The sequence below is a fragment of the Scheffersomyces stipitis genome, chromosome 5, assembly GCF_000209165.1.
Source record: "Scheffersomyces stipitis CBS 6054 chromosome 5, complete sequence".
Taxonomy (NCBI): domain Eukaryota; kingdom Fungi; phylum Ascomycota; class Pichiomycetes; order Serinales; family Debaryomycetaceae; genus Scheffersomyces; species Scheffersomyces stipitis.
In genome coordinates this window covers 261,820-288,277 of record NC_009045.1, presented here as the reverse complement: position 1 = coordinate 288,277, position 26,458 = coordinate 261,820, and the positions used below count along the sequence as shown (strand labels likewise).

Below are 26,458 nucleotides of genomic sequence, written 5' to 3'. Positions count from 1 at the left end.
TCATATTTTGCAACCGTTAGTGAAACAATTATGTTGCAAACTTGCATATACAAATTCGCAGCCATTTTCGCGACAATTAGCTGAAAAACGAAACAAATTTGGAACTATTAAATTCCTTCAAAATATACGTTCAATGCTACAACTCTACAATGAGGATAGAAGCGTATTTCAGTAACTCGTTATTAAATATTAGTTAAGTGCGTGCAGCAGGCAGGAAAACAAACAATTGAATAAATCATGGACTTCTAATAGCCAAGGGCACTTCTAATAAAGAAGTAGAGCAACCTAAGCAACAATAATGCAGCGATGACGGTGGTGAAGGGAACAAAGACTTCAAGTGGATTTCTGAGCTTCAAATCCGCTACGACAGAGTTCTTAAAGAACTCCTTGTTTTCTGGATCTTTAGGGTCGACAAATCGTCCGTGTTTGAAAAATCCGTCCATCAACGCATCCTTCTCGTACCACACTTTAAGTAGCCAGTCTTCGAACTTTTGCAATTCTTCCTCAGGAACATCGTCGATGTCGATATTGCTATCGCCAAGCGGGATTTCTGAGATCTTAAAGCCACGAATATGGAAATTGATTCGCGAAGGTCCGTATCCCTTGAGGAAGTGTCTCTTCAAAGAAAAGGACTCTTCACCAATTTCACCAGCAACCAAACCAGAGTAGCCTGTAGTTATGTCGTAGACAACTTCGATTGAATTTCTTAATTCTCTCAACAGCAAGTACAACCCTCTTACACGGGGCAACAATACATGTTTCAAAGGAGGTAAATCTTTGAACTTAATGTATTCTGCTGATTTGCCTCTGGTCCTTACAGAAGGGACAGTACCTTCAGGGAACAAGATGAGCTGGTAAGGGAAAATCTGATTTTCCCTTCTACCTTTTGGCCATTTTACAATTCCGCCTTCTGTAGCAGAAGTAGCAACGAGTTGGACACCGTTAGCTGGCCCCATTCCACGAGAATTGGCATCAAGAACAGCCAATTGATTAGAAAGTTGGATTTTGTCTTTTTCCCACTTTCTGGACAAGAACAAGAAGTTGTAGTTTGTCATTCCGAAGCCCAACACTGGAATATTGGACATGTCCTTTAGGATAATGTGGATATAGTACGAAAAACGAGCTGTATATGAGAGAAACCATAAGAACAACCAATCGGTGTAGATCTGATGATTGGAAATGATAACAGAGTTAGGCGTCAACAGTGATATCAAGTGTCTGCCAGAATCGACCCTGAACGAGTCGCTCTCAGGCAAGGTCTCTTTATCGTAAGTAACACTGATTTCACAAGGACATACTAACCGAGCTATCGAACCAATAAGCAAGATGAAATGGTTTTTTGTCAAGTTCATTACCAGCTGTCTGTTTGCAGGGCTGGATTTGAAAATCACCGCACCAACAAACTGAGTGAATACAATGGAAAGAACACCAAAAATGAAAAACGGAGTAATCAAGGCTGTACGGACTATAACAACCGGGAGCGAGTGTCTAGACAAAGACATAACGAGAAGTAAGATGTTTTTCAGCTGGAAGATCAGAAGATTAGATTAAATTTCAATTGGCAACCTCGACAGTGGCAACGGATATCGAAAATTGGTTCAATCTTTTTTTTATTGAAATTAACCAATATCAAAATCAAACTTTCGATGACTCTTCAAGGTATAGGAGTTGAATTAATTGATTGTCACGAATTGGACTATCTTTGTTTGAATTTCAATTCAACAATGGCAATGGAACTGAAGTATTCTCAAATGCTCAACAATCTGAATACGAAGTTTCAGCTTTGACGAGTTCAACAAAGTGCGGAGTTACAGATTAATCCTTCAATACGTATCTCTTACACTTTTAAGCAATAGGTCTCGAGGACAGCCTAGTTTTGTTCACTTTCTCAATTTCTGGGGCAGTCAATCTAAAAAGAAGACTTGCAACAATACTCCTATAGTAAGATATGTCAATATTGTATGATTCACGATTTGGATTTGGCCACCGACGCCACGGAGAAGATCGGACTTTCTCGGAGTTTCCGGAGTCCGAAATTCAAGATACTACAAACGTTCTGGTACTACCAAACACGCTTATACACTTCTTTCGAATTCCTAAGAGCTGAATGAGATGGAAAGAATCAAATTGCACCAACTTTGGTTACAAGCTCAAGATGCCCCAAAATCTCAGAGTTATGTTCCGCACGTGACTATCCATTAAAATCGGATCTCAACACTAGCCTCGGCTGGCAATCGGCTGTTGCTGAAGGTCGTGGAATGGCTTTGTGGTTCAGAAGAAGATTCGACCCAAGCCTGCTTGTATGGCGAATAGTGTGGACGTCAGAATGCAAAAGCAAGGCAGTGGTGAACGGGTTCAAAAGGAATTGGCCCAAGCTGAAAAAAAAAACGATTCTCAGCGAACGACAAACAAGAATTGTAAGCCCAGGGCCAGTAAAATCTGTTCATACTGTTCTAATTCTGGGCCATAAAAGTCGGAGCTCATGACTGGCGGCCACTCTACCTCTATTCTTCGAATTTAGTTCGGTTTCGGGATTCAGGCTTCACTTTTCAGCTCGAAACACCCGGATTTTTCAGAGCTTTTCTCATTTCCCACTACAAGCTTCAGAACTTGCTGTCCCTCCCACGGTAGCGTCAACTCTCACTTTAAGCTTGGAACTCGCTCAGTGCTACAGACCCGCTGCCCCTCTTCAACCTAACTTTCTGTGCCTGTTTCTCCGCAAATATGTCAAACCGGCGAATTTCTTGGTCTCGTCAGTTTGAACTATTTCCGATCGAAGCACGTGATGCAATTTACAGCCGACTTTCCCATATGTCCAGTTAAGCCAACTGGAGCGAGACACATCTCGGAGTTGGCAAATGTGCCCCACCGCCTGCTATCTTGAGCCATACTGTCTGTCTCCTTGTTAGCTTGTCCAGAAGGTGTCCGTATGACCCCAACTGCCGTGGGACGGCTAGGGCCGGTTAGAATCAGTGTTCGCATTAGTGTCCAAATCAGGACGAGCAAGGTTCCGCGACTTGTTCAAGAACTAACTCCGGCATGCAGCGGAACTAACTAATAAGGTATTCCCAATGGGGACATGGAAAAAGGGCTAATGAATGAGAAAATGATATCTCTTTCTTTCTGGGGACTTTGAAGGATTCCTTATGATTTGAACAACGTCAACTTTGTCCAAGTTTTCCAATAACATTTATTTATTCCAGTTTTTTCTCACCAGTGACTTTATTTACTTAGTCATCTTGTGAGTCTTACAGAGTAAGGCTGAATTTTTCACGTTCCCATACATTCTGAAGCCGATTTTGAGATCTAGAAGACACTGAAAAGGTCCAAGGAGTATGTCGAACGTCCACAACGACATTTCACACACTGGAGAGGGTACCTCTGCACTTCATGAGTTAGCAGACACACTTTCGCTAGACTCCAGCGTTTCTATAGACTCCACTACTAATGTAGCTGGTATAGCTGGTATCGACAAGCCCAAGAGCCACAACGAAAAATATGACCACGAGAAATTTACAAATCCAGATAGCCAAAGTCATCAGAATCCTCGAGATCAAAATCCTAATGAAGATATTCGCAATAAGGTAGTAGAAAATGAGGACGATGATGAGGATGAGGATGAAGATGAAACTCACAACCTTGAAGATCACCATCCGAAAGAAAGGTTTGCTGACAACGAAAATGACGATGATGACAACGGCAATGCGTCGTCAGAAGAAGCGGAGGAAAAGAGTCAGATGACTACAGGCGGAGTCAAGGTCCCACTCAAGGATCGTCGAGGGTTGCTAGCACAGGTGGTGCTTATACCCGAAATCGAAGATGCTCGAGACTACCTGAAATTGCGAAAGTATACCATCGTAGGTATCATTGCCTTTGCGGCTATTACCGGCCCAATGGGTACTTCTATCATGTTGCCTGCTATCGACGATATTGTGCAAGACTTGAACACTTCTGTTTCTATGGTGAATGTTTCTGTGGGTATATATTTGCTTTCTCTAGGAGTGTTTCCACTTTGGTGGTCTGCATTCAGCGAGAGAAGTGGCCGTAGGTCGGTGTACTTAATCTCGTTCTCGATGTTTGTGGCGTTTTCCATTGGAACTTCTCTAGCACCGAGTATTTCTGCCTTAATTGTCTTGAGAGTTCTTCAAGGTGGATGTTCAGCCTCAGTTCAAGCAGTAGGTGCTGGTACAATAGCTGATTTGTTTACTCCTCAAACCAGAGGTACGGCAATGGGTTACTACTACTTGGGGCCATTGATGGGACCATTCCTAGCTCCGATTCTCGGAGGTATTGTGGCACAAGTATGGGGTTGGAGAGCGACACAATGGTTGCTTGTGATCTTTTCTGGATGTAACTGTATGCTCATCTTGTTTCTCTTGCCGGAAACCTTAAGGAAAAGCGACAATCTCGGCAACATCAGAGCCATGTTGGGCCTTGATAAGCAAGTAACCGACTCGGACGAGATCCTAGACGATATTACAGAAGATGAAATAGAGGAAGAGATACAAAGGCTTGCGACGACATTGTCGAGAATAAGCACTAGAAGTGCTCACATAAACATTACCGAAGAGGAAGGTCCAGTGATGGATCCTGTAATGCCAACTCTTTCAAGACTAGCAACTAATAGAACTACCTACTCCAGAAAAGTGGCCCAGGAAATGATCGAAGAAGGCTTACGTAGAGAAGCTACACAATGCACTGCTGTTCCTGAAAAAAGCGACAGATTTAGCCATTTTAAGAGTGAGGCATACGAAATGACCATCAGACCATTGCACTCTCTAGTTTTGCTAAAACATCCACCAGTTGCTTTGGTAATTTCGTACTCTGCTATATGCTTCGCAGTGATCTACTTCTTCAACATGGCGATTTCCTACGAATTCGCCCGAGAACCGTATGCTTTCAAGAGTATAATTGTAGGTTTGCTATACATCCCGAACTCAATCACATACTTGATTGCATCCCTTATCGGTGGCAAATGGAACGATCATTTGCTTTCCAAATACGCCAAATCTCATAATGGTGAACTTGCGCCAGAATCGAGAATCTCATGGAATATCGTCACAGCTGTAATTCTCTTTCCTCCAGCTTGTTTGATCTTTGGATGGACTTTGAAGTACGGTGAGTTCTGGTTCATTCCTTTGATCGGTACTGCCCTTTTTGGGTTTGCTTCTATGTTGGTCATTGGAGCTACAGTTACATACTTGGTAGACACTTTGCCTGGAAAAGGTGCAACTGGTGTAGCTTTGAACAACCTTATTAGACAAATCTTGGCAGCTGCTGCAACCTTTGTTGTCGAACCAATCTTGAGAGCGATTGGTCCTGGTATTTTGTTTTCCATATTGATGGGAATAATGACAGTCGCCTCTGTCACCTTATTGGTGTTGAAGAGAAAAGGTGAATACTTTAGAGAGAACTACGATTTGGGAAAATTATACGACAAACTATAGAAACTTGACGTCGATTTTTATTGGTGACAGTATATGACAATCATTTAAAGCATATTAGTGACATTTGCGAAAATTATCTACTAATGTTCAGTGATTCAGGTTTAAATCATATGTGTCTAGGTATTTCATTCAATGACAATTACATGACATTCAATAATCTATTTATTTCATTAAATGACAAGTATATTAAGTTTAAAACCATATAATGCTATGTATTTCATTCTGCGAATACACGGTTTTACATCTATTCTCTGTCTTGTGCAGAAAGAATATCTTCAAAGATAAAGTCTACATTCACGCCAACGTTCTTAAGTTCGGCAAGTTGTGGTATAATCACCTGCTGTAAGTCGTGGTACAATTTTCTGTCTTTGACCTTATAGACCTGTTTGTCAGTTTCAGGGTCCACTCCTTTTGTGGTGAGAAGCGTACCGTAAAGATGTTTTTTAACTTCAGCAACCAATTTGGTGATCTCTTCTACACACCAGTTGATCAAACTACTCGAGTCTACATTGCCATCCTTGTGTTTCTTCAAGATGGGGCTGATCTTCTTGTTGTATACAAGAACTGCCCGTTTGATAATCGATATGTGGATCACCACCAAAGTGGAAAGATAGTTGACCACGTCAATCTTAGTAGAGCCCTGAACTCCTACAATCAAACGAGAGACAGTTTCTGACAAGTGGTTCGACATAGCAGCGAGGTACGACTCTACACCTTTATCAAGTTGGTCCAAACTCTCGAACCAGGTGACAATGTTTTCGATTTTTTCGTCCGTCAACTTGGCAATGTCGTACTGTAAGTCGAAAATCAACGACTTCTGAACGCTTTCCTTTCTATTACTCAACTTTAATCTTGTGACATCAATAAGAAGCAACTCATCGCTGATGTCGTTGTCTGGAGATTCGTTCATGATAAGCGCATTCTCAATGCCACGTAGTTTTCCTTCTATGTGTGCTATCAAACCGACTGCTGCTGCGTACTGGTTGTGGGCCAACTCTACATCAATATCGTCTAAACGGGATTCTAGAGATTTAACTTCATTGAAGAAGTGGCTCTTGTTCTTCATGTTGGCATAAGTTGTGCCAAAGTCATGTGATCTGTTTCTCGAGTGAACTCGAGCAGAAATGTCTTGCAATAAGACTTCGGCACTGTTTCTCTTGGATCCACTCAACCTTTTCCCGGAGAGATCGTCCAAACTTTCAGAATAGACCCCCGAGTTTCTAAGCGATTCGCGTAATTGCCGTTTTTCTTCTTTCGAATCCCCAAAATCTATTCCAGACGTTCTGCCGGCGTTTTTGAGCCGGTCTTTCTGGAGCAATTCATTTCTGCCCTTATTGTATGCTTCTGTTATTTTCAAGAAATGATCATATCTATCTGTCTGGTAAACATAGCTCAATGTCTTAGACTTGATGTTGATGAGATACACCTTCGTATCGTCCTGTTTGTGAAGCGTATTGGGCGCATGGATCTCTGTGAGAAGTACTTGGTTCAATGGCCAGCATTGGACAGCCTGGAGTCGAGACTTGCTGCCTCCTCCGTCTTGCAATGCCTTCTTTCCAGCAATCAAAAGTAAGTCGTTGAGTACAAACAAGTGCGCCAAATTGTTGGGCTTCCATGTTCCTACATTGACTTCCTGCCACCGGCCACTTTCTGCGAGCACATGTCTACCTGGTAGTGCCTGGACATACTTGGAAGCACCTTCTACGTGTTTGAAAAGTGATTGGAGTTCATTGGCCCAGATCTTTTCAAGGACCAAGATTGATGATCTGTCCCGTTTTTTGGGCGGCAATTTAAGTGAGATCGTAGAAGTTGACTGGATAGCCTGGTTTTGGTTCAGCTGAGGTTCCAATTCCAAATCTAACCGTCTTTGGGCTGTATCTTTGAAATAATCTAGAACTTCGTAGAGATCTCTCGTAAGAACTCTCAATTGCAAAAGCTCATCTTGCGTATCTTTCAAGTCGTCTGTAAGCTGGAGAATGTTCTTCTGATTCTGGTTGATGTTCTGTTTGATATCTCTAATCACAAGTGCCTTCTGTTTCTGCAACAACTTGTAGTAGTCGTCGATATCTGCAGCGGATCCGTTCGCCAAATCGGTCGAGATTTTCTTTTCTACATTGAACTCGTCTTCTTCTGGCTTGTCAGCCATTCTGGAGTCAGACGTGCTTATCTTGGGGAGTGGAGGCAAGTTAAGTAAATCCAACGCTGGTGGGGCAGCCTGCGAAAACGACTTGCCGTGTGCGTGGGCTACAGCGGATGCATGGATACTGAGTCTTCTGGTGTGTTTTCTGGCGGCGGCGTTGGCATTGACAGGCTGGTAATCAGAATCAGAATAGCCAGAGACTTTGCTAGCATTACTTTTAGATGTATAATTCTTATTGTTTGTGTTATTTGCAGCAATCTGATTACCAATGGTCTGATTACCAATGGAATTGCTATTGCTATTATTGTTATTAATGTTGTTACTGTTATTATTGCTATTGGAATTGGTATTGTAGACATTCCTGTTATTGTCTTCATAATCGGTGTGCCTGCTCTTATTGTCGTGGGTGGCATATGGATTCAGAGCGCCAGACACGTTTCGGCCATAGGGATTGTTTGCTTTGGCCGACGGCCCAGAACTCTGCCACGGAGCCCTGCTTTTTCTGTGGGACAATTTTAAATCGGTATCCATGGAGAATTGCTAAAGAAGAAGTGAAATTCAGATCAAGACAACTAAATAAATATTGAATAAATATTTGGAATAGTGTACGACTTCAAAAATTAGCGAGGGCAGTTAGAGAGGAAAATCAAGGAAGACACTGAGAATATTGGGAATAGCGAGAAAAGTGAGAATACTCAGAAAGAATAAGTACGCAGAGAATAGTGAATAGGTTTAAAAAGTGAGAACTAGACTTATTGAGGAGGGAGTACTATTTCTGGTCTTATAAGATCTTTATCAAATATAAACAATCAATCCATGTTATCAGCAAATTTGACATAAATGTTCGTTTCAGGCTCTCTATTTTACTCTCACTATTCTCCCTAAAATATTCTTCTCTCTCACTTTTTTCTCACTACTCTCGCTATTCTCATTTTCTCATTTTCATTTTAACCAGCCTCCTGCACCAGATTTATCTACAACAAATTTCTAAACCAATTACATTTCTCTTTTCTACATCAGCATGTCCTTGACCAGCAGGGAACTCAACTATTTGGTGTGGCGCTACCTCCAGGAAGCGGGATTCGAACTAGCGGCGTTCGCTCTCGAGAAAATTGCTTCCTGCCTGCATTATGAATCAGAAACGTCGTCTGCCATAATTTCCAAGATTGAACCAGGGTGTCTCGTCAACTTGGTGCAAAAAGGCATTTTGTTCTCGCTAGCTGAAGAAGAAGCCGAAAGAGACAAAGATGATACCGATGGGTCAAAACTATCGTTATTTGGCGCCTTGCTTTCTGACCATCTCGAACTAGACACAAGTAGTGAAGAAAAGGAAGAAGTCAGCAAACGCTTTTTGCTGAAGGCAGAAGCCAAACTCAACGGCACTCATGAAGATGAAGACGTAGAAATGAAAGACGAGACATCGAATGACAACCAAAGTGACAGTAATCACGAAAATCAAATACAGAATGATCTTGCTGAACCTGAAGATTCTCAAATGATTCCTAAGAGCTTCACTACCCAGTCGTTGCAGCCTATAATCACTTATGGCCAGAGTCTAACGTCCGAATGGCATCCAAGTACGTCAGTGTTTGCCTACGGGAAGAGCAACTCTAGTGCCGTCATCAATGCTATCAAAGACGGCGCCATTGCTGAATCAGTGACGTTGGTGCATCCCAATATTCTGAACTTGAAAAACGAAATCAACATTGTTTCTTGGGCTCCACAAGGAAACTTGATAATCACAGCCGGGATAAACGGAGAACTACGTGCATGGTCTCCGGACGGAAAGTTGCGCAACATTGCAAACTTGCTCTCGGACGATATACCCGTATCCGCGTCTGATGTTGAACCAATAGAAAGGACGTCTTCAGTGATAACGAATGTGCTCTGGAACGAGAATGGCCAACTTCTTCTTTCTTTGGACAGTAACAACCAGGTCAGTCTCTGGGACGGAAACACGCTTTCCTTGATTAAACAAATCAATCCACCTGTAGCTCCAGCAGATAACATATCCGTAATTACGGCATGCTGGCTCAATGAAGATAAATTTGCACTTTCGACAGTGAAAAACTCGATAAAGATATACTCAATTACACCACAACAGTTTGGCAGCTTGAACCAGCTCGATGTCCAAACTATAGGATTTCTCCATGGCCATGAAAACAGCATCTCCTTGCTTAAACTTAATAACAAATCGAAGTTGCTAGCTTCTTGTTCTGACTACGACTACCTCATAAAAGTGTGGATCCGAGGATCTTCCCAGGAGAGTTTGGATTTGAATACCACGAAAGACGAAACCTCAAAACTCCACACATCGCCTATTGTAGCCTTGGAATGGCTCGAGGGGTTTGATGATGTCAGTACCTTGCTCAGTGTTTCAATGGAAGGTATACTTAACATTTGGAATTGCTCTACCGGAGAAACCATCAAGAGTTCAGATCTCTTTAGCTACAAGGACAACTTTAAACTCGATAGCGACGATGATTTCCACCATTCACACGACTTGTTGGTGTTTGATGCTTCTTTATCGCCCAACCAAGAATATTTAGCCTTAGCTGATGATTTGGGACGAGTCACTGTCTGGGACGTTTCCTTGAGTCGCTACTCCAAGAACGATCCTCGTGACTTTGTCAGATGTCTAGCAGTGTATAACTTCCAGATTCCAGATCATGTCGACAATGACGACACCAAGGTAGGTATTTGTGACGTCAAGTGGGATAACGAGTCGTCCAACATCTCTGTTTCCTACAGTGGAGCTGATAGCGTGGTGCTAAAATGGAAATAGTGGGACTAGAGGCTGTAGAGCGTTAAATTATATATTCTACAAGTGTATTATTCAGGTGTATATATTCGTATTGTAACATTAGCTTATAGATAGTCAAATTATTGTAGTCGTATCTTAAAAGTAGAATTAGAATTAGAATTGGTCTCATTTTTAAATTAGGTAGCACTTGAGACAGCAGTGCTAACAGTCTCGGATACAGCTTCGGTGACAGCTCTTCTTGCATAAGGACTGGTGCCTGGGAAAATGAGATCAAGGTAACATGTTACCAAACCAATGAAAGCAAACAAGACTCTCAACAAAGGTGGCTGACTAGGAGTGGAGTTGGAGTCTGCAGCTTCAGCTGGCTTGTTAAGAGGCTCGTTCAAGTACGATTGCACAGCCAAAAAGACAGCAGACCACGCCAACATCTTGTTTCTCATGAACATGGCGGCCATAGGCAACGACTGGGCAAGCATACCAGATGCTTCATTACGTGCTTTGGCTGGAGAGTGCTTGTATCTTGAGAAAAGTTAGTACAAGTCAAGTAGAAAATTGTGGATAATGCGATTCTCACAGCGAATCAGATGAAAATTCGCTGAAAATTACAGAATCCCCAACTAAACAGTGTTACTTACGGAACAACCAAGTTAGCATTGATTTTGGCCATTTTTTATGTGTTTCTATGGATTTTTTGGTCTGAACAATCAGAGATTTATGTCGATTTTTCATCTTTGATCGCTTTGAAATCTCTGAGAGTTATCGTTCAGGTCACGTGAAAACGAAAGTTATGAGCCTCAATTATTCCTTATACTCTTTTACGGAGAGAAAGACTAATAAACCGCTATGATACAACAGAAGTGGGTTTTGGAGTAAAGAATACGTTCTTGTTGTACTTGACATTCTTTCATAGATTCTGCTCTATTACAAATACTTTGCATCTAGAAGGTCTCTTTGGCCGTAGTAGTTTCTCACTAGCACCAAAATCATATTGATAGTGTATTTGGAAGCAGGTGTAGCATTGTCAACATCTTTGCTGGACAACTTCGATGCCTTCTTTGCCAAGTCTCTTATCACCGAGCATTCGTTTGGATCTAGAAGATTGTCAATTCTTATGAGAGCTATCCAGATCCACCTGGAAAGCACAGCCGAACTTGAAAGAGTTAGCCATTTCGTGAAGTACACCAAAAGTTTGATGACCGTAGCACGTTCTATATTTTTGTAGAAATACACTATCGATGGTGGTTCATGTTCAAATACGAACTTTCTCCATTGGTTAGCTGTGTCTGGAACTTCGAAATCAGACGGCACTGAAGAATGTATCTCTGTCTGTAGGGTTTGTAGTTGTTGTTTGAGCGACTCGAATCGCGTTAGAAGGTCTTCTGACCATTGGTCGAGTGGATGTGATTCTGTAGTAGATATTTTTGAGTCTATGGCTTTATCGATATCTGAATTCTCTTTAGTGGCTTCTACTTCATGTCGTTCAACAAAATGAACACAGCTGTCTTCTTCCGCTTCTCTTCGTACCGACTGCAAGTAAAGTGCCACATCGTTGTCTTCGTCGGATGTTTCTACTGAAAAGGCTGGATACTGGCCAAATGTTGCATCCATTGTGGCTCTTGGGGTGTCTTCCAACTTTTGTCTTTTTGTAGAACGATCCATTATCTGCGATATACGATTTGGTCAAATACAAATTGTAGGCTACTGTAGGAGTATCAGCTTGGGGACGATGATCTATCAGAGTTATCAAATGTTTTGATATTTCATCAATTTGTAGCGATGGGTGATATCAATTGGTATCAGGTATGGTTACGTTAGGATTGTTAGGTAGCTTGTGATTCCGATTCCAGATGCTATAATTCAGCTGTTGTTTAATCCTAATATCTACTAAAGTTCGGCTCTCTTGGGATTCTCTTCAAGATAGTATAATCCAATTACAGGTTTCCAGTGACTGTTGTCTTTCAAGGCCCAGAAATAAATCATAGAAATTCATTTGCAACTTGATTTCGCACTCCATGAATTTTTCAATTTGAGATTATCACATAGTTAACATTTTCACAGTTAAAGTCGCCGACAAATAACTACCGAAGGCCCATTCAACTTCTGATTTTCTATAAAACTACAAAACCTCAACGGTAGGAATCTCACGTAGAATTATCGTCTCTGTCTTCTTTAGCGCATTTCTCCTTAATTTGTGCTGAAAACTTCTCCTACTTAACTCTGCTCATTTCTTCTGTGAGTCGCATTCTTAAAAGGAGGCACAAAGATAATGAGCCTCTATCTGAACCTCTCTAATCACAATCGTTCTCCAGAAGTTCAATACAACTCAAGTTTACCAACCATTGGATAGTGAAATCTCCATAATAGCCTATCCTTTCTCTCGCACAATCGTCATATCTGCCAATGGGAGCACGGTTGTCGCTCTTGGCGCCCTCTGCGGCCACAGTAGCGATCTCGTCCTATGTAGACGTTCTAGAGTCCTTCCAGTACGTGGAGCTCCTCAACAACTCCCGTTTTCTTAAAACGATAAAGGCTGTGGATACCAAGTCAGGCAATCTCGTTATCATCAAAATTCTCATCAAACCAACACAGACTGCCTCGTCCAATTACAGTCTTCGACTCGAAGAAGTCACAGAATTGCTAGCCAAACTGGCTTCAGTCGTAGCACCATTCCACAACGTTTTGCCCTGGCACAAGATCATAGAAACTGACAGGGCTGGCTATATCATCCGGCAGATGGCAAAGACCAACTTGTATGATCGACTTTCACTTAGGCCATTTCTAGATCCCGTAGAGAAGTTGTTTTTAGTATTTCAGATGTTGAAAATAGTAAGCGACCTCCATTCTCTACATGTAAGACACGGTGATTTAAAGCTAGAAAACTTCCTTGTAACCTCATGGAACTGGCTCATGGTGGCAGACTTTGCCGAATACACAAAACCAACGTATATCCCCGAGGATAATCCAAATCAGTTCTCGTTCTACTTTGATAGTTCGGACAGAAGAGTATGCTATTTAGCTCCAGAGAGGTTCTACAACACTAACGATAACACCAATGTAATACAAAACATCGACGATGATGGTCACTATTCTGGAGTCAACAGGCTTACGGATGAAATGGACTTGTTCAGTTTAGGCTGTGTAGTAGCTGAATTGTATTCAGATGGTGAACCAACCTTCACTTTGGCCCAGTTGTTCAAATACAAGAGAAACGAATTTGTACCTGACTTGAGTTCGATTGAGGATAATGACATCAAACTATTGATCAACCAACTTATCCAATTTGACCCGGAGAAAAGAGTAGCTGCTCAAGAATTGATCGACTCCTACAAGGATAAATGCTTTCCTAATGTATTCTACAACTTCCTTTATGACTTCATGGCAGACTTGAACAATAACGAGCTATATACGTTAGACAAAAATGATGACAACGCTTCCATCAACGACTTGAAGCTAGACAGGATATACAACAACTTCGATAAAATCGTCACAGCCTTGGAGTTCGACTACTCTATGGAAAAATCAAGAAAGAACAGCTCTAGTTTCTTACCATTAAAACTTAATCTCCCTGGAATGCCTCGTGATTACGTCATTAAGCCAAACAACTACTCTAAAGATGGACCAGATGTAGCAGCTGTGATCTTGTTAAATGTTGTATTCAGCTTGATGAAGACACTCAAAAGGGTTTCCTCCAAAATTAAAGCATGCGAGTTGATCCTTGCTCTATCTGAAAGGGTCAACGACGAATGTAAATTGGACCGGTCCTTACCGTCATTGTGCTCTTTATTAGATGAATTTGTAGAAAGCTCCTCCAACGCTCTTCAACAGAATCGTTCACATGCTCAACTGTTCCAGAGTGTAAAGATTTCCTCGAAAGTTGCATGCGTAGCTTTAACTTCCATCACCACCTTACTCCTTTCCTGTTCTTACATTACACCTATAAATGTGTTGACATTCCCTGAGTATTTGTTACCAAAACTTACTAGTATAGCTCTGTTGAACATACCCAAGGATGAGAGTAATATGATCAAGGTTACACTTGCAGGATGTCTTCCTTACTTGGCAAATTGCTCGAAGAAATTTTGGATGATGTCCAAGACTTTCAACAGCGATGCCTTGAAAGATTACAATAAAATTGTTTCCTATTCAGTGAACGAAAATTTAAATGACGATATCTTGACGTTGTATAATGCATTGAGTATCCCGAAGGCACTCTTAGATGTTCAATTTGAAGGTTTGACATTCATTCTATTAACTGATTCTAGCCCTCTGGTGAGGATCAGTCTTGTGGAAAACATTCTACCACTTTGCCATTTTTTTGGAATCGACAAGACCAACGAAATAATCTTACCTCATTTAATATCTTACCTTAACGAAACTAGCACCATTGGTCTCAAGCTAGCATTTTTGTCTTCCACTCTTAAATTGGCTCCATATGTTGGAGTTCTCACATTTGAACAATATATTCTTCCGTTGTTGATTCAAGCATTGGGCGACCTGGAGCAATTTGTTGTTTTGAAAGTATTAGAGATCTTTAATGAATTCGTCAAGACCAGATTAATTAACCCTAGAACTGAATTTAATGCTCTAGAGATTTACAAGGAGCTATTGTCAAATTCAATTAACTTGCTTTTGCATCCAAACGAATGGATACGACAATCAGTTTTGACATTGATAATTTCAATCAGTGAGAACTTAACCAATGCTGATAGATATTGTTTCCTTTACCCTTTGATTAAAGGGTTCTTATCGTACGATTTGTCTGTTATCAATTGGCAAACATTGTATCCATGTTTGACTAAGCCCTTGACAAAGCAAGTTTACGAGCTAGCAATTTCTTGGTGTCTTAATGCTAGCAATAAGTCATTATTTTGGCAGCAGAAGAACTTTTCAACATTGAACCAATTAAATACATCTAAGAAGAAGTTGGTGTCCTTCTCAAAGAATATGGGTAAGTCTGTCTATTTACCTAAACTTAACTCCGAAGTGACTTTTGCAATGGCTAATGGAAGTACTTCTACACTTCCACTATCTCCAGAAGACAAACAGTGGCTAATTAAGTTGAAATCGGTTGGATTAGAAGATAAAGGTTTGTGGAAAGTATTTATTTTGCGTGATTATATTTTTCATATAGCGAAGTCTGCAAACGGTGGTAACTCCTCCCAAAATCTTGATTTAGAAGAGAAGGAGTTTAACATTGCAGCAGAGAATCCTAGTATAACTCCAAGGAATATTTTCTTTGATATATGCTACAAGTCAGAACCGTTACTATCTGGTTCTCGAACTATCGAAGAGAATATTGATGCCTCGACTAATCCAGGAGAGTCAGTGTCACTCAAAGACTTCGAATCAAGACGTGGTTCTGCATCATTAATATTGCTGAATTTCAGCAAAGTGAAGGCATCGGTACAGACTGTTGAAGCCAGTGTTTTTGGCGAACTTGAGACTAGTCATGAAGTCGGAAATCCAGATTCATATCACCAGCACCATCACCATGTACATTCAACCAAAAGTTCAAACTCGACGCATAGAATGTTTGTCGTCAATAAAATGAAAATGGTAACTGCAAACATAAAACACAGCTACAGCGGGCTTAATCCTTACATGTTGAATTATTTGAACAGCATAGACTTCGATCCGAGCTTGAGTGATTTTCCGGAGTTTGGAAATATCGTAAAATCAACAAAGCTGTCCATGAGTACTGTCACAGATCAACAGCCGTGGTCTCCGAAGGGTATTCTCGTATCACAAATTAATTCAGGACGTAATAGTAAAGGTGAAATTGATGGAATAAATTGTTTGGTGTCAGGTCCAACTTCTGAATTTTTTGTCAGTGGATCTGAATTAGGATGGCTTAGAATATGGGATAATTATAGAATGGAAAAGGTAACTTCAGGAAAGCATTCGAGTCTTTCCGTCAATCTCAAGTCGACCATTACATCGATCAAGTTCATTTCTGACAGGTTTGTAATGGCAGTTACAACAATCGATGGATCAATCAGAATTTTTAGGATTGATGTATCTAGAGGGAAAAGTAAGAGAATCATAAAGTATCCAAAAGTGTCATTAATACGAAAATATGACCTTGTCGACGACTATAGCTCAGAGGGTGCTTACTTTGTCAATTGCGAATTCGTATTAACAGAGAAGCAAAGTTGGTTGGTTGGTATTACTTCGAATTCAAAGGTAGTTTGTTTGGATATTATAAAAATGGAGAAAGTATTTGAATTGGATAATCCATTGATTCACGGCATCCCAAAGACATTCATCGTCGATCATTCAGGTACATGGCTACTTATTGGCACATCACAGGGAATCATTTGTTTGTGGGATCTCAGATTTAAGTTATTGACTAAAGTTTGGAAAGTGAAATTGCAAGAGGGCCAGAGTATTCTTTCGGGTTACAGTTCTGTTCGAAAGTTGGTGTTGTTACCGTCTGCATTTAAATTGAATTCAGAATCTGACAATGGAATGTCAGAGTCTGGAAATAAAGCTCCAGCTTCTTATTTTGTAATGATAGGAGGAAGCAGTGAAAGTGATATCTCGGTGTGGTCCATTCCTTCGTTTGAGTGCAAGCTAGTCTTAAGTTCACATGTGGATAATCCTTTTCAGAAGAAATATTCACTTGAAGAACTCGACAATACTGGGAAGGTGTATGACATCGATAGAATATTTGAAAATATCCGAATTGATGTAGATGGAATCACTGATTCGGGAGAAGACTCCAATCATAGCATGACTGCGATTAAGTATTTTAGTTTTGCCGATGGGAAGAAGAATTATTTTATCAGTTCAACATGGGATAGAAGAATTATCGCTTGGAATCTAGATAATATCAAAGCTTCTACTTCTTTGAACGTTAGCAATGAGACTGATTTTATCGTCAATTCATATAATGCCCTGGGGCAACGCTTGATTAACGAAATATTTTTGAAGGATGCCAAAGCTCCAAAGTCCAGCGACAGAAGAAGCTATTCACTAGAAGAATTGGCCAAGTCTCAACTGGACGCATTGGCGAGACACCAAGATACAATTACGGCCATTGACGTCATAACGAAGCCATTTGAAATGATAATATCTGCTGATCGTAATGGCTATATCAACTTGTACAAATAACCGTGCATCGAAGTTCAGCAAGTGATTTTGCTAGTTAGGCTGGTGTTTATGCTTTGTTCTTGCAGTATTTTCTGTTTCGTCTTATGTGAGGATATGCTGTCTACGTACAATAGAATTATCTAAAGATCACCAGAACTCAAATGCACATATTAGGGCCGAAAGCTACATATATCCTAAATAATTACATGTTGAGACTTCGCTGGTTATCTTCTGAAAAATAGCTGTTCTAAAATTTCTTGAGACAGCCTACTTACAGACGTATTATCTGGGACTTTTTCATGTGGATCGTAATTATAAAGACTATAACTATTACGGTGTTATAAAATTATCACAAAGATTTGCAGAGACGCAGAGTTTGTTTAAAGGTTAGACTGGAACAGCAGATTTAGCTTAGTTAGGTAAAATGAACACGGTTGGCTCGAATCTTTTTTTGTTTCGTGTTTTATTTTGTATTGTTGGGTAGCCAAGGATAGCTGGTTGATATTTCACCAAGCATGCACAAGCTGCATTGCTTCTACATTTGCAGTTAGTGACCGGCTAGGAAACAGGCTAAGAAAATACCAACAATGTTTAAGTTGAAGGCGTGCGCAGACATACATTTCACTAGCAGGAATTAGAGATATATTTAAGTTGGCGTATTTAAATCAAACTTCACAGGAGCGCAACTCGGAAATCTCAATTAATGCTGGAAAGGACCCTACAAAGATTTTGGCGGGGCACATCTGAAATGCGGGATCTGTGATTTTACAAGATTTCATTTTTAGTGTGGGATCCTTCTCCATTTGGACCGAGCTAGCAACGACAGCATAATGCCATTCAACGATAAAAAGGGCATGCAGATAGCCTTGGAAGAGGCCAAAAAGGGTAAGTGTCTTGTGATATTGGATATCTCGCTGTCAGCAGTCTACAATTGGTAGATTCTTGCACTGTAGACTATGTAACACATTTGATCATTTTGTAGTTTCTATGAATCTCACCGTTTTGAAGTATCAGAGTCTGATGGGAAATCAACCATATGCCAATTTGTTGATATCTGCGATTTCAATTGTATCTATGCATGAGGTATCCATGATATGGTCCCGAAGAGATCGTGAATGAATTCTACGATATAGTGAGTTCTACGAGATTGTGAGTTCTACGAGATTGTGAGTTCTACGTTTATGAGATCGAAGAGGTTACTAACAATGTAGGGTACGAAGAAGGAGGCGTGCCTATTGGAGGCGCTCTCATCAGTGAAGATGGCACTGTTTTAGGCAGGGGCCATAATATGCGTTTCCAGAAGGATCTGGCCATCTTACACGGTGAGATGTCTGTTTTGGAAAACGCCGGTCGTTTGAAGGGAAGCGTGTACAAGAATTGCACCATGTACACCACCTTGTCTCCCTGTCATATGTGCTCTGGAGCCTGTCTTATGTATGGAATTAAGCGAGTGGTTTTGGGAGAAAATGTGAACTTCGTGGGAGCCGAGGCTTTGCTCCGTTCAGAAGGCGTGGAAGTGGTGAATTTGAACGACCCCGAATGTAAGGCTTTGATGAAGAAGTTCATTGACGAAAGACCAGAAGACTGGTTTGAAGATATAGGCGAGTAGTCTACGACATTTGGTTGAAGAACCTTATTATCTACAATTATGGCATTAATATAAGCATTATCAGCAGAGTTCATTAAGAGAGAGTAGCAAGGAATGGATCACAGAATAAGTGTACCATAGAGAGTATCAGTAGGAGAAATTGAATTGTAATTGGAATAGAGAGATAGGGTATGGAAAATGGAGAAATAGTGTGGAGAAGAATGTCAAAAATGCGATGCTCAGCAACTTCAAATAAATTTCACTAATCTTTTCTCCCAACAGTTGACCATGTCCAATGAGCAAACGAGCCAGAGATGAGGAAGATGAAGACCAAGTGCAACCTGTAGTTAGCCAACCACAACATATTGAATGCACAATTCCTCCATGTCATTCGGAGCCCAAACTGTTCTCCAGTTATGAAGAATACGAGACTCATATACTCTCATTCCATAATCATATCTGTAATGAATGCCGGAGACGATTTCCATCGGAGAAGTTCCTCCACTTACACATAGACGAAAACCACAACCCGTTTGTAAAGATAGAGCAAGAGAAAGGAGCCAAGGTCTTCAAGTGTTTCAACTACGGAGATGGCTGTTCCAAGGTTTGCTCGACTCCGAAGAAGAGAAGGCTCCATATGATCGACAAACACGGCTATCCTCGACTGTTTCGTTTTGATGTTGTGAACCGAGGGATATGACTACGAGAGTATACTTGCAAAACAAGGATCAGTTTCTTGACGTAATAGATAATTCAACTTAAAACAGAAGACTGAATGCTTATCATAGAAGTTCCTATTATTGTGGAACACTTCTTGTCTCGTTTACTACGGATAAATATACTACGGATACACTTAAATGCTATTCGTTTCTATAATTACAGACTAATATACAAGAACCTATTTGGCTGCACCATTCGTATCTATCTTTCTCTTCTTCTTGGAAAGAACAGAAGGACCTTTCAGCAACTGGGCTATGATCTTTTCGTCAAACACCGATTCGCAGGCCGGGCATTTGCCAGACGGTGGAATCTTGCTCATGATGCAGAGACACACTGAACAAACAAAGCCTATATCCACGGATTTGCCGGTGACAAAGCAACTGGCTCTGTAGTTGACATTAGAGTTGGTTGGGAGTATGATGAACGGTCTGATAGAAGGTTCTATGAAAAAAGCAGAAGTCAAAGTCTGCACAATTCCACGAGGATCATGAACGTGGAAGTAAATCCCATTAGTAGCATCCGCCGCTTGTTGCAAGTATGACGAGTCCTCAAAGCCCAACTTGGCTATATCAATGGAAGTCCTCATTTTCTGAGCCGCAAAGATCGAGTTCATCACGGGAATATACTTGACATCGTCTTCGTCGTTGGCTGTGACAATAAGAATACGCGATTTCATAGAAGTAATGCTGTTGGAAGGATTGCTGGTAGAAGAATTGGTAGCTGTGTTTCCAGACCCAGAACCTGCTCCCATACTAGTAGTAGAGTTGATGGCTGAAGCCGTAGTTGTAGAAATCAGTTGGTCAAGAGTCAACATTCGGTTTGTATATGTTAGAGCCATGCTGAGAGCTCCGGATAGAGTAGAGTTATTATTTATATCTTGTATCCCATTAGCAATTTCGTCGAAAACCACGTTCAACTCCTCGAGAACAGCTTCATCAACAACTCGAAATTGTCTATACATGTCCTTAGATACTAAAGTAGGTGTTTCTTCTCTAGCATTGGAGTCGATATCTTGACTCTGATGCTGGTTTGAGGCAGAACCAGAGCTAGAAGAACTGGTTCGAATCTCGTCGTAGTCTATTTCTGGATTAGGAAACAAGAACTTCGATTTCTGTGGTGTACTCGCTATAAATGCCACCTGATTGGAATTGTTGAGTGACAAATGGGCATTCATGAAAACTAAAAGTGACTTGGCCAATTCGTCGATTGATGTTTGATCTCGGATTCTGTACCAACCAGCTGGTGAGACATCGAGAATGACCGTCAAAAGTGACGGGTCATCATTAGAGGTCTCCGTCAGAGTAGTCTCCGTGAAGACTCGGTCAGATATCGCGTCCATGGATAGATAATGAAGATAAGGATCACACAAGACTTGTAGTCAAGAAATAGTCTGATATAGATTGGACAAGTCACGTGAATTTTCAGTCCTATAGCAATCAGTCCAAGTGTAATCCTATGCTATATTATAAGAAGTAAGAAATAAACTGAACAATTCAGACTGTATTGTGCTATAGGCAAGAAGAAAGTGTAGTTCAAGTTATCCAGCTTTTCTAAGAAAGTTGGGACGGCTTTCTGACAATGTTACACCAGCAATAAAGTGAGATGAGGTACGAGATGAGACAACGATAACGATTTTCTATCGGTTTCTACAATGCACATTTACCATTATTCGTCTATAATACAGTTTTAACTAAATCGTGGATTACAATAAATATACAAGTACACAAAGTGCCGATGATACAACATTGTAACTAACCTAGTTAACCAAAGCAGAGGCAGTGGCAGATTCGTACTTCCAGTTAGGAGGCAAGACAGAGACGGTTCTGTAGTATCTGGCCAATCTGTGGATTCTAGATTCGATCAAAATCAATCTGAACTTAGAGTCCTTGTCCTTTCTGTTTCTTTCCAAGTGCTTTCTGACAGAGACAGCCTTCTTGATCAAGAAGTACAAGTCTTCTGGGATTTCTGGAGCCAAACCGTTGGACTTCAAGATTCTCAAGATCTTGTTACCAGTGACAATCTTGGTTTGGGAAACACCGTGAGCATCTCTCAAGATAACACCGATTTGGGAAGGAGTCAAACCCTTTCTGGCGTACTTGATGACTTGTTCAACAACTTCGTCAGTGGAGAGCTTGAACCAAGCTGGAGCGTTTCTAGAGTATGGAACGGCGGAGGAGGAGATACCCTTACCCTATAACTGAGTTAGTATGGTGCACAAGAATTGCTAAGAGGCATATTCAGGCAAAGAGGACAGGTTGGCAAACGACAGCTATACAAGACTGTTTGAATCAAAAACAACAGTGATATTACAACTTCTGCCAACATTGAAACTCGAAGTGTTCACCACTATACGAGTCTCAAATGTAACAGTCAGATGTGCAAGTCCACAAGCTCTTTATCAATTCCAAGAATCTTCCACTGAACATTTCCAACACTAGACCTCTGACTACACTTTAATAAAAGGTATCGACCAGTCATAACTCCACGAAAGCAAGACAGAGTATCAGGACCAAGAGCTTGCAGTAGTCCGAGTATCTCGAATAAGAACTAGATTCTTATGAGAACTATGAAGTTGGACTACCACTCTTGACTAGACCTTGTCTTTATGCTATACTTCGTGAAAACCGAATCGATCCATTCCGTTTTATTCAAGTATTTTGCAACTGATAATGCCGTCCATGTTCGCTGTTATATTCACATACAGATGAATGCATACGACCCATGTTGACGGATTTTTCTGATTATTTACTGAAGAAAAGACTATTAGAACGTATATAAAAATTCAAAAAGTTTGCTTCCTTTTATGGTTTGAAAAATTTTTCAATTTTTCGGTTTGGTAACGCACACGACCGTAGTGAAGCAAGAATTATCGGTACTGAAATTTGTGCGTCCAGCGTAATTATCGTACCTTCCTAGCTCATCAGTTTGATAAAGTCGGGATTCGTAAATGAAATGTATGGTATGAGAGAAGGAAGAAGACTATACAGTTGTTGGTACACCTACATTGACTTCCAGTAGGTCAGACACTACAAAACGGAAATCGCCGTAACTTGACTGTTCGTTAATTATAGGGAGGTTATGTCATCTATTATGTAAGCAATAGTATTACCATACTGTAAGTCTATTATCTATTGCAACTGTTCTTCGAGGTCTTCGAAATCATCTTCATCTTCGACCTTGATGAGTCTGTTAATGTTAGTAATACTCTTTCTATCTCTTTCTCTAGTGGTACATACTTAGAAACACCAGCCTTCTCTCTGAACTCTTCAACAGCCCCTGCATACAACATTCTAGTTTCCTGGCTTGAAGTAGGAGGCATCCAGTATAAGAGAACCAATGGAGTTTTCAAACGGCCGTCCGGGGTCTTGAAGGGGTAAGAGAGCACGACATAGCGCGGGGAATTGTCCGGTAATTCTTCGACCAATTCTTCGGTGGAAGTGATGATTTCTCCGTCGGATTTGATCTCATAGGATTCGTTGTCTATGGCATCTGCAGAAGTTAGTATAAGGGCGGTGAAAATTGTCTAGAATAATAAGCAATTCAGGATCAACATTGTACCCCCATTGTGGAGCAGTTTCTGGTTCACATACATATCACTGCTTGCATTGTGGAGGCTCTGGCGGAGCCAAATCTGAACTTTCGGAGAGCAGACAAAGTCTCCGAGGAGAACAGGTATAACGAAGACTGAAATACAGGTTAGTATACATTGGACGAATTGTACGAGCCGAAAGGACTTACCATTCTTAGGTGACTGAGCCGTAGAGAGTATGGCGGTTTGTTTCTGAAGAATAGCGAATTGACAAAGTGTTCAATCTCCTAGTCCGTGATTCTGATAACTAATGTCGTGGGACTAACAAATACTGCGGATAAGCTTAGCAGATAGGCAAGTCTGTGAGTAGGAGATGGAGAGGACCTAAAAGAAGATTTCAAAGAATATATAGAGTGTAGAGAATACTGTAGGTGGAGATAAAGTGTTAAGATAGTCAGTGTAAAAACATTTGAGTTCAATAGCATTGCCATTTTGGAATCATCTCGGTTAACTAATTTAAATGGAATTCTCCCATGAATTTGAAGAGGCAGGAGTCGATTCTGAACGCAATTTTTTTTCTCGAAATTCTTACAGATGCAATACTAGAAGATAGGCCAGTATTCCAAGTTCGTTCTTTTGGCAGGCTATCCAATAGGGTTGTTGTAAGGTGTATCTCTCTGGTAAACCTACAAGCATTTCGCAATTCATCTGCTGCACCCATTTCGCAACCTTTGGCTGAATGGGGAAATGGTCGTGCGCATGCCATTATAACAACATCTGCAACAGTAGAAATCAAAACAGAGCCAATAACGAAGACGCTCTGGTACAAAACTCCATGAAAAGTCTAGAGGTGGAGTCTTGACTGGAATTGGGAAAAGAAGTATTCGTATTCATAGATTTTTTTGTAGAAGCGATACGTCATCAACTATCAAGAGCAGATAGTAAACCGCCATAAGAAGATCCGATGGCTAAGAGCAGAGTCAGTGTTCCTGTGATCGAGTTCTTGAAGAGTAAGTAAAGCAAAGAATTGAAAGGATGAAAAGAAACTAGAAATTCATTATATTGGAACATGCTATGTTATTGAGCAAAGAATACAAGGGAAACAGAAACTTAGATATAAAGTTCAGATCATACAAGTTGCGAGAGCAACTACAAGAGCAACTACAAGATCAACCACAAGATCAACACAAGATTAACCACAAGATCAACTATAGGGTCAGCTTTTCAAGTTAGATTACTGAGACTCTCTTTTTCTAGAGAATTGTTGGACATATCAATGTCATCTATAAACATGCCGTTATATACCCATCCATTCTGCTGATTCTTGTTCTTTTTTATCGCATTCATAGTATCATTACTAACACACCCAGACAGAATCTACCTTGGAGCCTTTGACTCCACACCAGTAGACACCAACGAGCTTGTGTACTTTACCGTAGAAGATGCTCTTCCATACAACGCCTTCCATCTCGACTTTGGTCCTTTGCACATCGGCAATTTGTACCGATTTGCTGTAGTTTTGCATAACATTCTCAACGAAGAATCTAACCAGGGCAAAGCAATCGTCTTTTATAGTTCGACAGCTCCAAAGATGAGGAGTAATGCTGCCTGTTTATTATGTTGCTATATGGTTTTGGTTCAATCTTGGTCTCCGCATCAAGTTTTGCAGCCCATTGCCCAGCTCGATCCTCCTTTCCAGGGATTCCGTGATGCTGGTTACTCAACTGCCGACTTTGAGATCACAATTCAAGATATAGTGTACGCTATGTGGAGAGCTAAGGAGAGAGGCATGATTGATTTGACCACTTTCAACTTGGAAGAGTATGAACAATATGAGCGTGTAGACCAGGGTGATTTCAATGTGATCTCCAAAGATTTTATTGCATTTGCTTCACCCCAGCAGAGTTCTAGAAAAGCTGGTTTGAACGAACCTTTCCGTAAAGTATTGAGCTTCTTTGTGCAAAACGACGTTCAGCTTGTTGTCAGATTGAACTCGCATTTGTATGATGCTAACGAATTCACAAAGAGAAACATCCAGCATATCGATATGATCTTTGACGACGGTACCTGTCCAACATTAGAGTATGTCCAGAAGTTCATTGGTGCTGCCGAAACCGTCATAAATAAGGGAGGCAAGATTGCCGTTCACTGTAAAGCCGGACTTGGACGAACCGGATGTCTTATTGGTGCCCATTTGATCTACACCCATGGCTTTACAGCCAACGAATGTATAGCCTATATGAGAATGATCCGTCCTGGAATGGTAGTGGGTCCACAACAGCATTGGCTCTATTTGCATCAGAACGACTTCAGAGACTGGAGACACACCATGATTTTGGATAACAGACCAGACGAGTTTATAGGCGGCTTGTTCCCTTTGACGTCGTATGATGAATTCAAAGCTAGAATGAGACAAGAATCCAAACAGAGAAAGCTTCAACTGCAACAGCTGGTCAATTCTTCAGTCAACTATTTTGACTCCTCTTTCCATACGCCTATAAGAAGAAGAAAGATTAGTGGAGCTTTAGCAGCAAAGATCCAAACTGCAGTACCCAACGAATCTCCAGGACAACCTAGAAAGTATAAAGAAGATGCCAATTCCAGTGTAGTGGAATTGATCAACAACTCAGATGAAGAAAATTTGGAAGCAATGCAGGACGTAAGTACCAGTAGAAAGGACTCTAACTATGATATTGAAGCCGAGCTTAACACAGATGAGGGTGTTGTGGTCAATAGCTCGCCTCGTAGAGACCATTCTCGTGAATGGAAAGTTTTGAGGTCAATTTCTACCAACGGCACCAACCAGCCAGTACTGTTGACCAAAACAACTACAACAACCACTACCAGAACTGTAAGCACAACTTTATCGTCTTCTCCTCAGCAGTCACCCAGTCATCATTCAATCAAGATGCCCAAGTCTAGATCTAGCTCCAGAGTCAGCTCAGGTATGATTCAATCCAAGAACGAAGGCTATCACGGAAGCTCTCGAGTTCTGTCGGCTGGAATCAAGAAAGTTGCTGGCGTATCAGGCAGAAAAATGTAGATCTAGGAATGTATGGAGAGAGGAAAGCAATGAAATGTATGAGGAAATGACAAGTGAACATTTATAGATTGAGATATTCATTTCTGTTTCCGCGTCAACATCCAAAAGAATACATTTCAATATATCTTCATGTTT

At 40.8% G+C, this 26,458-nt stretch overlaps 13 protein-coding genes across 13 annotated transcripts; 6 read left to right on the top strand and 7 right to left on the bottom strand. All coding sequences in view use genetic code 12, as the record gives it.

Annotated features, from left to right (window-relative positions):
- Positions 1 to 245: 245 nt before the first annotated feature.
- Positions 246 to 2,103, bottom strand: PICST_83738 (predicted protein; the record flags this gene model as incomplete). The annotated part of the gene is made up of 1 exon (XM_001384677.1): positions 246 to 2,103. Exon 1 carries the CDS (start codon positions 1,500 to 1,502, stop codon positions 246 to 248), a length of 1,257 nt encoding a protein of 418 aa, XP_001384714.2. The 5' UTR covers positions 1,503 to 2,103.
- A 1,634-nt stretch (positions 2,104 to 3,737) lies between these two features.
- Positions 3,738 to 5,447, top strand: AQR2 (A(acid, azole) Q(quinidine) Resistance multidrug resistance transporter; the record flags this gene model as incomplete). The annotated part of the gene is made up of 1 exon (XM_001385036.1): positions 3,738 to 5,447. The coding sequence occupies one exon, from the start codon at positions 3,738 to 3,740 to the stop codon at positions 5,445 to 5,447; it is 1,710 nt and encodes a 569-aa protein (XP_001385073.2).
- A 244-nt stretch (positions 5,448 to 5,691) lies between these two features.
- Positions 5,692 to 8,118, bottom strand: PICST_46048 (predicted protein; the record flags this gene model as incomplete). The annotated part of the gene is made up of 2 exons (XM_001384676.1): positions 5,692 to 7,958; positions 8,067 to 8,118. 2 exons carry the CDS (start codon positions 8,116 to 8,118, stop codon positions 5,692 to 5,694), a joined length of 2,319 nt encoding a protein of 772 aa, XP_001384713.2.
- Positions 8,119 to 8,608: 490 nt separating this feature from the next.
- On the top strand, positions 8,609 to 10,421 carry PICST_83776 (predicted protein; the record flags this gene model as incomplete). The annotated part of the gene is made up of 2 exons (XM_001385035.1): positions 8,609 to 9,029; positions 9,075 to 10,421. The coding sequence occupies 2 exons, from the start codon at positions 8,609 to 8,611 to the stop codon at positions 10,370 to 10,372; spliced, it is 1,719 nt and encodes a 572-aa protein (XP_001385072.2).
- A 127-nt stretch (positions 10,422 to 10,548) lies between these two features.
- Positions 10,549 to 10,881, bottom strand: PICST_23467 (predicted protein; the record flags this gene model as incomplete). The annotated part of the gene is made up of 1 exon (XM_001384675.1): positions 10,549 to 10,881. A coding segment is annotated over one exon (333 nt), but the record flags the coding sequence as incomplete, so codon positions are not given.
- Positions 10,882 to 11,272: 391 nt separating this feature from the next.
- PICST_36195 (predicted protein) lies at positions 11,273 to 11,959 on the bottom strand (the record flags this gene model as incomplete). Its single annotated transcript, XM_001384674.1, has 1 exon — positions 11,273 to 11,959. One exon carries the CDS (start codon positions 11,957 to 11,959, stop codon positions 11,273 to 11,275), a length of 687 nt encoding a protein of 228 aa, XP_001384711.1.
- Positions 11,960 to 12,751: 792 nt separating this feature from the next.
- PICST_83988 (predicted protein) lies at positions 12,752 to 17,692 on the top strand (the record flags this gene model as incomplete). Its single annotated transcript, XM_001385034.1, is given in 2 exon segments — positions 12,752 to 17,301; positions 17,320 to 17,692. The coding sequence occupies 2 exon segments, from the start codon at positions 12,752 to 12,754 to the stop codon at positions 17,462 to 17,464; spliced, it is 4,695 nt and encodes a 1,564-aa protein (XP_001385071.2).
- A 566-nt stretch (positions 17,693 to 18,258) lies between these two features.
- On the top strand, positions 18,259 to 19,119 carry FCY1 (cytosine deaminase). The gene is made up of 2 exons (XM_001385033.1): positions 18,259 to 18,328; positions 18,655 to 19,119. The coding sequence occupies exons 1-2, from the start codon at positions 18,274 to 18,276 to the stop codon at positions 19,050 to 19,052; spliced, it is 453 nt and encodes a 150-aa protein (XP_001385070.2). The 5' UTR covers positions 18,259 to 18,273; the 3' UTR covers positions 19,053 to 19,119.
- Positions 19,120 to 19,326: 207 nt separating this feature from the next.
- PICST_36192 (predicted protein) lies at positions 19,327 to 19,731 on the top strand (the record flags this gene model as incomplete). The annotated part of the gene is made up of 1 exon (XM_001385032.1): positions 19,327 to 19,731. The coding sequence occupies one exon, from the start codon at positions 19,327 to 19,329 to the stop codon at positions 19,729 to 19,731; it is 405 nt and encodes a 134-aa protein (XP_001385069.2).
- A 198-nt stretch (positions 19,732 to 19,929) lies between these two features.
- PICST_83789 (predicted protein) lies at positions 19,930 to 21,090 on the bottom strand (the record flags this gene model as incomplete). The annotated part of the gene is made up of 2 exons (XM_001384673.1): positions 19,930 to 20,738; positions 20,769 to 21,090. The coding sequence occupies 2 exons, from the start codon at positions 21,088 to 21,090 to the stop codon at positions 19,930 to 19,932; spliced, it is 1,131 nt and encodes a 376-aa protein (XP_001384710.2).
- Positions 21,091 to 21,507: 417 nt separating this feature from the next.
- Positions 21,508 to 22,474, bottom strand: PICST_47482 (40S ribosomal protein S13; the record flags this gene model as incomplete). The annotated part of the gene is made up of 2 exons (XM_001384672.1): positions 21,508 to 21,942; positions 22,454 to 22,474. 2 exons carry the CDS (start codon positions 22,472 to 22,474, stop codon positions 21,508 to 21,510), a joined length of 456 nt encoding a protein of 151 aa, XP_001384709.1.
- Positions 22,475 to 22,879: 405 nt separating this feature from the next.
- CTA1 (cofilin/tropomyosin-type actin-binding protein) lies at positions 22,880 to 23,492 on the bottom strand (the record flags this gene model as incomplete). The annotated part of the gene is made up of 4 exons (XM_001384671.1): positions 22,880 to 22,937; positions 22,988 to 23,240; positions 23,342 to 23,435; positions 23,490 to 23,492. The coding sequence occupies 4 exons, from the start codon at positions 23,490 to 23,492 to the stop codon at positions 22,880 to 22,882; spliced, it is 408 nt and encodes a 135-aa protein (XP_001384708.2).
- A 752-nt stretch (positions 23,493 to 24,244) lies between these two features.
- CDC14 (Protein tyrosine phosphatase CDC14) lies at positions 24,245 to 26,323 on the top strand (the record flags this gene model as incomplete). The annotated part of the gene is made up of 3 exons (XM_001385031.1): positions 24,245 to 24,290; positions 24,651 to 26,000; positions 26,031 to 26,323. 3 exons carry the CDS (start codon positions 24,245 to 24,247, stop codon positions 26,321 to 26,323), a joined length of 1,689 nt encoding a protein of 562 aa, XP_001385068.2.
- Between the last annotated feature and the right edge of the window lie 135 nt (positions 26,324 to 26,458).